General features: G+C 57.2%; 1 protein-coding gene across 1 annotated transcript; it reads left to right on the plus strand.

The window, feature by feature from the left end:
• Positions 1–371: 371 nt before the first annotated feature.
• Positions 372–2,309, plus strand: GSC (goosecoid homeobox). The gene is made up of 3 exons (XM_004681591.1): positions 372–868; positions 1,322–1,581; positions 1,897–2,309. The coding sequence occupies exons 1-3, from the start codon at positions 514–516 to the stop codon at positions 2,050–2,052; spliced, it is 771 nt and encodes a 256-aa protein (XP_004681648.1). The 5' UTR covers positions 372–513; the 3' UTR covers positions 2,053–2,309.
• The last annotated feature ends 7,245 nt before the right edge of the window (positions 2,310–9,554 follow it).

The raw sequence follows: 9,554 nt of genomic DNA on the forward strand, positions 1-9,554 counted from the left end.
TAATGAGATTAACCAGGGCAATTAGGACGCCCGCCCAGCGCGGCCGGCCCGCCGCAGGGCCGCTGAATGGAAAAGATTAGGTTAATTTCATTAATTCGCAATCCACAATCTCTTTGCAGACCCTGTAACCCCCTCCCCTTGGCACCTCTTCCCCTCCCCCTTCCAGCAAGCCCCCCCACCCCAGGAAAAGAAAGGGCCAGATCTGGTTCTGTTTGTCATCTGCATATTACCAGGAACTAAATCCAGGATGACGTCGACTCAGTATAAAACCAACAAGAAGTTCAGCTGGTCTAAACTCCGTCCTACCCGCGGGTTTAGCTCAGCGAGCGCAGCGAGGGGAGGGCGGGAGGAGGGAGAGAGGACGCAGGGGGCGGGGAGGGGCGCGGGGCTGCGCGCTTGCCGGCGCTCTCTTTCGGTTTAGTCCGCCGCAGGAGAGTGGACCCCCCCTCCAGCCTCGAGCCTTTTTCCTCGGCGCGTCCCCGCCGCCCCCTGGTCCCGGCGCGGGGCTCGGGGATGCCCGCCAGCATGTTCAGCATCGACAACATCCTGGCCGCCCGGCCGCGCTGCAAGGACTCTGGGCTGCCGGTGGCGCCCAGCGCCGCGGCTCCGGTCGTGTTCCCGGCCCTGCACGGGGACTCGCTCTACGGCGCCGGCGGAGGCGCCTCCTCGGACTACGGAGCCTTCTACCCGCGCCCGGTGCCCCCGGGCGGCGCAGGCCTCCCGGCCGCGGTCGGCAGCTCCCGCCTCGGCTACAACAACTACTTCTACGGGCAGCTGCACGTGCAGGCGGCCCCCGTGGGCCCGGCCTGCTGCGGGGCCGTGCCGCCGCTGGGCGCTCAGCAATGCTCCTGCGTCCCGACGCCCCCAGGTAGGATCGCGCTCGCGCGGGCCTCCGCGGACCCCAGCCGTCCTCTGCCCCTGGGGCGTGGGTGGCCAAGGGCGCCTGTGTTTTTGTTTTTGTTTTTTCACTTTGTAAAAACTTCCCTCCTGCACAGCTGCCACCCCAACCCTTCACCCTCTCTTTGGCGATCGCGCGCAGGGGGGTGCGCACTTGCGGCAAACTGCAGACGAGAGTTAGCGGAAACTCACTCAGTGCCTGACTGGGGGCGCTAGGCTTTAGGAGTCCCTCGCTAGTCTGGGGAGGAGGGCGCGGGCTGATTCTGTAGCACGCTCGCCCTATTTCCCTGCACCCTCGATTTCCGCGAACCCCCAATTCCCAGCGCACCCGGCTGAAGAACTTAAAGCCTAGCCGCGGGGTGCGGGCGTGCGCGCGCTCGTGCGGTGGCCAGGGAGGCGGCTGACCCTGCGCCCATTGTCGCAGGCTTCGAGGGTCCAGGCTCCGTGCTGGTATCCCCGGTGCCGCACCAGATGCTGCCGTACATGAACGTGGGCACGCTGTCGCGCACGGAGCTGCAGCTCCTCAACCAGTTGCACTGCCGGCGGAAGCGGCGGCACCGCACCATCTTCACCGACGAGCAGCTGGAAGCGCTCGAGAACCTCTTCCAGGAGACCAAGTACCCAGACGTGGGCACCCGAGAGCAGCTGGCTCGGAAGGTGCACCTTCGCGAGGAGAAAGTGGAGGTAGGCGCGGGCCCTGTCCGGACGCGGCTAGAGGCCCTTCTCCGCCACCGGGGGCCCCGGCGGGCTCGCCCGTCCTCCTCGGGTCTCCCGGCGCTTTCAAAACACGCCGGTGGCGGCCCGGAGGCTGCTGGAGGGCGCTTTAGGCCCAGGAAGTTGCTGGAAATGCGGAAGCAGTCGCCAGTGTGTCCGCTCCTTTTGTTGGTGAGCGCGCGCGGGGCCTGGCGTCTGATTTCTCCTGGAGTCCCCGGGCCGCCCACGAGTTGGGGGGACGCGCCGTGCGTCTTAACGGTTGTTTTGTCCTCCGCTGCGCAACAGGTCTGGTTTAAAAACCGCCGGGCCAAATGGAGGCGGCAGAAGCGATCGTCCTCGGAGGAGTCGGAAAACGCCGAGAAGTGGAACAAGTCGTCGTCGAAGGCGTCTCTCGAGAAGAGGGAAGAGGAAGGTAAAAGCGATTTGGACTCGGACAGCTGACGGCCGCGGTCGTGGCCGGCCGAACTCGGAACACTTGCACAGACAGACGATGCTACTTTCTTGCACACGCGCTGCCTTGTGGGAGGGGGTCGAGGAAAGGAAGGAGGTGCTGTAAATAGTGTACAGAGCCGGGAGGGTCGGCGTCTGGGGTGGGGGCTCGCCTGGGGCCCCCCAGCTCGAGGCCCTGGCGCGTCGCTCCCCACCGTAGTATTTATAGTTAAGTTAACGGTGACCGTACAATAAAGTGATGGTGATGTCCACGGGGCCACATTCTGTATTTTCTCCTCCTTCTCCTCCACCGCCATCAGCGGCCGGGAGTGAAGCCCTTTGGTTTGTATGTAGCTTTGGAAGAACAATTGAGCAGCCCTGATCTGTCCGAGAAAACAGAAGAAGAAAGAACCTCCTCGGGGTAGAAATTAGTCACAGCGGGAGGGGTGTCCCTTTGAAAACTCAGCTGCCTCTTCCTGGAGGGGAAAGGGTGGTTCTCCCACCCTGCCGCAGATATTGGGAGGAGAGGGGCCGCTGCCGGTTCTCCCAAGCCGGGACAGGAGAGCCCCTTTACCCCCCTTGCGGCTTTGGGGGGAGGGTGGCATAGCAGGAGAGCTGGAGGGCGGGTGGGCTGCAGGGGACAGGGGCCTGGACCCGGGGAACCTCACCAGGCCTCGGCAGCCAGGGCCCTTTTCCAGCGAAATTCCCTTACTTACACTTAAGGCGAAGGGTCCCAGGGCTGTCTTTCCAGGCTGGTGCCCTCTCCCAGAGCTTTCCTGGATCTTGCAGGACTCCTCAACTGTCTTCCCTGGGCAGCCTTTTCCAAGCTCCACCACCTTACGCCTCGCATGGCACTAATGGCCCTTCCCGGGCCAGGTGGTGCTGGGTGGGTGCGGCCTCTCCTCGCATCTGTGCTTTTGGCCAGGCAGGGTCTAGGTTGCGTTGTCTGTGGGCCCGCTGGGTCTGAGGGCACACGGTGGTGGCCCTGCTTGTACAGCCACCCGCAGGTGGGGGTGCAGTGCCTTCCCGCCCCTGCTAAGATCATTCTGTGCTCTGAGGACTAGAGGAAGAACAGCCTGGAGGCTGTGGCCAGCAGCTTGAGAACCCCTGGAGAAGCTGCCCAGGGCCTGCTAAGCGCTTGGGACAGCCAGGAGGGCAGGGGCAGGCCTTGTGTGGTTCTCCAGGCCACCGCGGGAGGCTGAAGTGGAGCCAGGGGCAGGCCGGCCTGGCATTCGGTGTTCAACTTCATTGGTGCTGCGTCCAGTCTGTCTTATAGATGAGAGCCCAGGCTGCGCCCGCTGCCTGCTGCCTGGAGACAGTGAGCTGGTCTTCCTGGGCCTCCTGGGGGCCAGTGGCCTAAGCTGTAGCATGGCTGTGGGAGGCACCTGCAGCCACAGCTTTTTACACGGAATTTTTTCCTTCCACAGTTTGTCATTTCAATAGTGACCCCTGGCACTGGTGAAATGTCATTTGTGTTATACAGGTGACTCCCAGTTACTCTTTTAAAAAGGAGGCAGAGGAAGGGAGGAGGCAGCCGGGGGCATTTGGCCCCCCAGGCCAAGATTTCCTGGCTCACAGCCAGCACCATCAGGCGTGACCCCCGACTTCCCGGGCTGTGAAATGGGCACAGTGTAGTATGTTTCCTGGGAGCCACTCATGCTTGTAGAATGCTTCTCGGCCCCGGGGGGGGGGGGGGGAGGCGCATCAACACGGCCACTTATTTTTCTTTAATGTTGCGATGAAATCTGTAGGTTCGGCACTTATGGTTTATGTACGAGATCTCATTTACCTCTCAAAAACGCTGTGACAGGAATGCTTTCCCCTTGGTTAATTAAAGTTCAGAGGCTAAGTACTGTGAGCACATGCAGCTTGTAGGGCAAGAAGAGGCAGTGTCTTTGCCCGTGTGAAGCTTTCTGCCTCCTCAGGAATGTTTGCATTCGCCCCAGTTCTGGGGAGAAATATATTAATATCAAAGGACCCTTGCAGTGGCTGTTGGGTGCTTCCTAGCCCCCTGGGCCCCTCATTCTCTGTTCTCTGAGCCAGAAGAGCAGGAAAGCTGGCCCCTTCCCCAGTCCCCATCTCCTCTGAGGTGTTTCAGTGCAGACCCAACCCACAGGAATAAAGAAAGATGTCTTGGGTGCAGAAGGGATGTCGGCGTGAACTAAGTATAGTCTTTCCACCTTTCCATCCCCCCCATCAGCCATCGGGTTCCGCCCTTATCCCAGCCTGGCTGTTGGCATGAGGGCAGCCTTGCATTGCCCAGCCCAGACCAGTGCCCAAAGGTGCTTAACCTTCAGGAGCCAAGTTCGGGCTCTGTAACTGTGCAGTAGGAATTTGGATCACGTGGTTGCAAAGTGGTGTGTGTAGCTGTTGGCAAGGCCTAACCCAGGTGATTGCCTGTGACCACCCCTCACCCCAGCTGAAGGCGTTCATCCCAATTCGCCGTTGAGCAAATGGAAGTAGAGTCTACTCAGAGGGCCAAAGTGACAATTGTCATCTGCAAGGGGCATGGCCAGAGTGTCCCATCCATCAGACTATCTCAGAAACCAGACTGTCGCTTCTGGTGGCAGTAGAAAAGCTACAAAATACAACAGCTGCAGAGAACAGCTGGGGGCAGAGGAATGAATCCGCCAAAGTGCCAGGTAGACTCAGGCAAAGAACAATAATGAGCCTAATCCCGAGTGTTGGCCTAACGCTTTGCAGGTTGATGTTCCTCAAATATTAGTCTTGGGCCCTTGGGAGGGAGTTGTAGCCCATTTTGCAGAAGTGGAAGCTGAGGGGACTCAGCAGAGCTGTCCTTGGGTCTCCCAGGCCTGAGCTGGCTTCTCACACCTGTTTTCCCTTGGGGCATGGCCAGGGCTGGGGTAGCTTCTGGGTGCCCAAGAGGACCCTGGCTGCAACAAGTCTCCCAGGCTGGGAAGGCGGGAAGTATAGAGCATAACATAGGAATGTTCAGTGCTCAAGGGCTCCAGGGAGGTGCCTTCCTGCTGGGGGCTTGCAAACCATTGTGTTCCACACAGTTCCTGGACACATCTCCGACAGTTCTTCAGCCCAGTTGCCTTTTACTGACCTTTGAACTTTGAGCCAAGGTTTTACGCCTCTGTGAAGGCTGCTGTTTGGATGGGCGTGTGCAAGATCAAAGTTGGTGGATTCCATGTTGGTGTTTCTGTGTGTGTGGCGGGGGGTGCCGCTGGGAGGTAGGGGAGATGGGACTCTGAATTTTGTGAGGTTTAAACTGACTTAGTAAAATGATTCCGGTAGTAAGACCCCACCCAAAGGGTCCTAAGTGTTTCCTGACCCCTCCTCCAGTTCACTGTCCGTTGTCCCGTTGCACACCTACTTGGTGGCTTCCTTTGAAATGAAGGTGTGCGGATGCAAACTTCCACGGAGGTTCCAAGCCTTTAAGTCACCCTGGCCCAAGGCCCAAGTCTCCACCTGCACAGGCCCTGTGCTCGGGGACCAGGCAGGGTTCCTTCACCTGCACGATGGGCTAAGGTAAAGGATTAGCGCTAATACAAGAACCCTGCAGAGTGTCTGACACATTTGTTATTGTGTGTTTTGAAAAACACCCTCAAGTCAGCTGGATACTGCCCTGCAGGCCTGGGTTGGAATTAGGAAACAAGGCAGGCTCCTCAGTTTTAATTGTTGGCTTTGGAGTTTGAGGGTGAGGACAATACTGAGGAAATTAAGCATGACTACCCTGGAGCTAGGAAAGCATCTGATAAGGTGTCACAGGTTACATTCTCCCTAAGAGGTTTAGGACAAGGAGGTTTGGAATGAACGAGAAAATTGGTAGTGGATTTGGAGTCAGTCCCCAAGGTTTGTGAAATGACCTTGAAGTTTTTCAAAAGTAAAACGAAAGCAAAACATAGCCATCTGTCCAGAGCTCCTTGTAAGTTTTGGAAGAAGTAGATCTGGCCTGGTGTTTGGTCTGTCGGGGCCTCTCGCTAGTGGGGAAGACACAAGCCGCTGTCCCTAAGCTGTCCCTAGGGCTATGTGACCACACGGAAGATCTCTGTTTGTCAGGGCTTGGTTTTAAATCTGGAGAAAAAGAAAAGGCCATTGTCTTTTGTGGTCCGCAGAGCCCACGGAACAAGCAGGATGAATGCCGGCTTGCTGTGGCATTTTAAAGTGGGTCTGTAATTTTTGGATTCTTGCAAGCCTCACTTGTTCTCAAGTGTCCAGCCCTGGGGAGCATCAGCAAAGAGAGATCTTAAGAATTCCTCCCCCAGCTCCTCCTCTTCTCCTTAGCTGTTCCTGTCCTCTACCTTCTGTTTTCTTAATTTTTGAAGCCCTCCAGAGCCGACCGGCCTAACCAGCAGCTGGGCTGTGCAGACCCGGCCGGGATTGCGCTGGGTTAGCCCTTCCCCTCCCCTTGACGTCTGGTTGAGGCAGTAGTTAGTGGGAAGCCCTCGACTGTTGCTTCCTCTCCTTGTTTCCTCACTGATTTCCTGGCCCTCTAATGCCCAGCCCCAGAAATGCTTTGGCCTTGCAGCCTGCAGCAGGCCCCTGACTGTGGGCAAAGCAGAGGGACACATTCTCCTTGTTGGCCAAGGAAGACCAAGCTCCCAGTGCCTCCCGGAGCCTGGCCATCACCACAGCCAGGCCCCCAGACTGGTAACTGGTTTAAAATGTGCAGGGAAGAGAGTGGAGTAAAACAGAAACACTTTAAAGATAAAAACTTTTAGACACAGAGGGGAGCCCAGCTGTCCGAGTGACCGCTGGGATGGTCAGCGGTGCAGACAGGAACCCAGGGCTTGACTACTGTCCCATGTGGCCGTGAATGGCTTAAATGGACACCCAGGCCAGGGCTTTTTTCCTGAGAGCCTGGGCTTGCAATTTTGCAGGCCGGTGGCCATGCAGGGGTAGGCCAGCATGGGTCTGGGTCACAGCGCTCGCCGCCAGCCTCTCAGCGACTGTGTCACCTTCACCGCGTCCCAGGCCAGCTCTTGGCATCCCTGGCCACGCCAAGGCATGCTTTCCAGATGAGTGGGGCTAATCCACCTTTGAAACCTCTCGAAGTGCCACTTGGGGGACCAGGAGAGTAAAACTACCCTGCCGCAAGAGGCACGGAGGCCCAGGGCATTGGGAAAGCTCCCCCTCCGCGAGGAAGACTCAGCGCTCTGTGAAGTCGGGAGTCCCCAGCGGCTCTTTCATCTGAAGATGCTCCGGGGATGAAGGCCAGATGTCTGGGATGTCAGGGGTGTGCATGCTCAGCGTTGTTTTGTATTTGAGGAATAAATATTTAAATCTGAAGCCAAGTGAATCACTTTCTACTGACGGGGTGGGGCGGGGAGGTGCAAATGCGTGTGCATGTGTGTGCATGCGTGTGCATGCGTGTCGCCCCCCACAGCGACCCCCTGCCGTGCATTGCCACTCTACTGCACCTCAAAGGCGGACACGGGCTTCCCCCGACCCAGGGCGCCGGAGCTCAGCTCCCGCTCTCCTTTAGGGTCGCTGTTGTCGTATCGTATCTGCTTTTGCAGCAAGAAGATTCCAGACTTGTCTGGGTTGGACTGAAGACCCCGACTCCCTGTTATCCTCAGCCTGATGACACCCCCTTGGTTTTCTTTTGGTTTCGCCTGTCTGGTGGACTGTGTTACATATGCGAGCGGGTGAAACACAACCCTGTTCTTGACTGTGATTAAAACTCTAAAAAGATTGTAGCTCGTTGTGGTTTCTTTTTCACTTTATGGAAGGGGTGTGTGCGTGTGTGTGTGTGTGTGTGTGTGTAATGCATACAGAAATCAGGAATAGGCCAGAGAAGAGTCACCAGAAACAGAGTGGGGAGTAGAACGGGCAGATAGATGAAGTACACTGCTGAGGGGAGCAGCGGGTGAGACAGGAGAGGTCTGCCACGCCCTGTGGATCATCTCCTGGCTGGGATCGAACTCACACTGAAGCAGCCATGGCTTGGCTTAGCTTTGCAGTGCAGTGCTCCAACCCACTGCACCAACACGGAGGGGACTTTTTTTTTAGGAGGGGAATTATGTTCTGAAAGTGGGAGTTTGTTATAAAAAACGGGGTGGGTGGGGTGGTGGTGTGTCTTGCATTAGTTTCAGGGATGGGGGGTTTCCTCATCCTCCTGGGCTGTCCTCTAATGCCTTCCTAGCCATCACCTTCATGCTACGTGAATATGTCACGATGGCCACAGTGACAGCCTTTGCCCTCAGGCCAGCCCGCCTGCTTTATCCTCTCTTCTCTCTAATCCCAATCTCTCCATCCCAAGTGGCACCAGCATTCTCATCACCATCTTGCAGAGTGAGCTCTGACCTGTCCATCATGGAGGGTGATGCTTGGACCTCAGTCCAGTGCTCTTTCTACCCTGCCAAATGACTCCCTTCACCGGGAGTGATCAAACGTGTTTATTGGAGACCTGCACAGAGCAACCATAGTAACATGGGAGCCTCCCCTAGGTCAACAGATGTTGAAGGAGCCGAGTCTGTGCCCGCTACAGCTGGTGCTGAGGATTCTGTTGCGGGAGATAATCACTCACCTCGGCCCAGCTATCACTTGAGAGGTGGTCAGTGCTAGGATGAAAGCCAGGTGCACGAGGAGACGGGGACAGGTCCTGGGACTCTCACAGTGAGGGCTGAGGGCTGTAGCCAGGATGTTCAATGCCATCTCAAGGCGTCCTCCCAAGCAGGGCTTGACAAGGACCTCCCTTGCTCTGGCAGGAAGGTCCCGCTGCCACACAACCATGCCTGTTCTCTTCTGTCTCGCCTTTCCCCCTTCACTGCCAAGTTAAGTCATGAAAAGACAGCAACACTGAAAATACGTACTATGCGTTTTTCATGGAAAATGTTCACAAATCCCTCTGGTCTCCAGAAGTGGAGGCTTTGCTACTCAGGCAGGGCCAGGATGGACACCGGTGAGCCTGCAGCCTCTTTTCCTTCCCTGGGGCCTCAGTACAATGTCAGCTTCCCTGAGTTGGAAGCTGGATATGGAAGGATGAAGTGGAGGATGCCGCCACCCTGGAAGTCTTCCTGGAGGAGGTGGACCTTGCAGGGTGCTTAGGATTTGACCAGAACAGATGGGTGTAGTGGCTGCAAGAGATCGGCTTTACCAGACCATAGGGTGCCAGAAGGCGTCTGGCCAAGGTCCCTGGAGCCCCATGGTCTGGGCCCAGTAGTGATTTGTTTACTTATGCATACAGAGCTGGGGTATAGGCCAGAGGTGCAGGGGTGGTGAGAGGATTCACCAGGGGCAGAGTGGGGAGCAGAATAGGCAGATCAATGGAGTACACTGCTGAGGGGAGCAGCGAGGGAGACAGGAGAGGTCTGCCGCGCCCTGTGGGTCACTTCTGGGGAAGGGATAGAACTCACACTGAAGTGGCTATGGCTAGCTTGCAGTGCTGCATCCTAGCCCAGTGCACCACCAGGGAGTATTAGTATTTTAAAACCAACTTAGTATTTTTAAACCAGCCTCGGGAGCAGGCAACGTCCCCTCCCAGATGTTAGAAGACGGCTGAGGAGATGGCTGGAATCGTGTTTTCCTGGCACTCACGTCCATGG

Source organism: Condylura cristata, unplaced genomic scaffold, assembly GCF_000260355.1.
Source record: "Condylura cristata isolate star-nosed mole 26May11 unplaced genomic scaffold, ConCri1.0 scaffold00013, whole genome shotgun sequence".
Classification (NCBI taxonomy): domain Eukaryota; kingdom Metazoa; phylum Chordata; class Mammalia; order Eulipotyphla; family Talpidae; genus Condylura; species Condylura cristata.

What these genes read in the sequence shown, in the direction of transcription:
- GSC (XM_004681591.1), top strand. Translation starts at nt 514, where the DNA reads ATGCCCGCCAGCATGTTCAGCATCGACAACATCCTGGCCGCCCGGCCG. An exon ending in CTGCGTCCCGACGCCCCCAG is followed by an intron (nt 869 to 1,321) that starts GTAGGATCGCGC and finishes CCATTGTCGCAG; the next exon opens with GCTTCGAGGGTCCAGGCTCC. An exon ending in TTCGCGAGGAGAAAGTGGAG is followed by an intron (nt 1,582 to 1,896) that starts GTAGGCGCGGGC and finishes GCTGCGCAACAG; the next exon opens with GTCTGGTTTAAAAACCGCCG.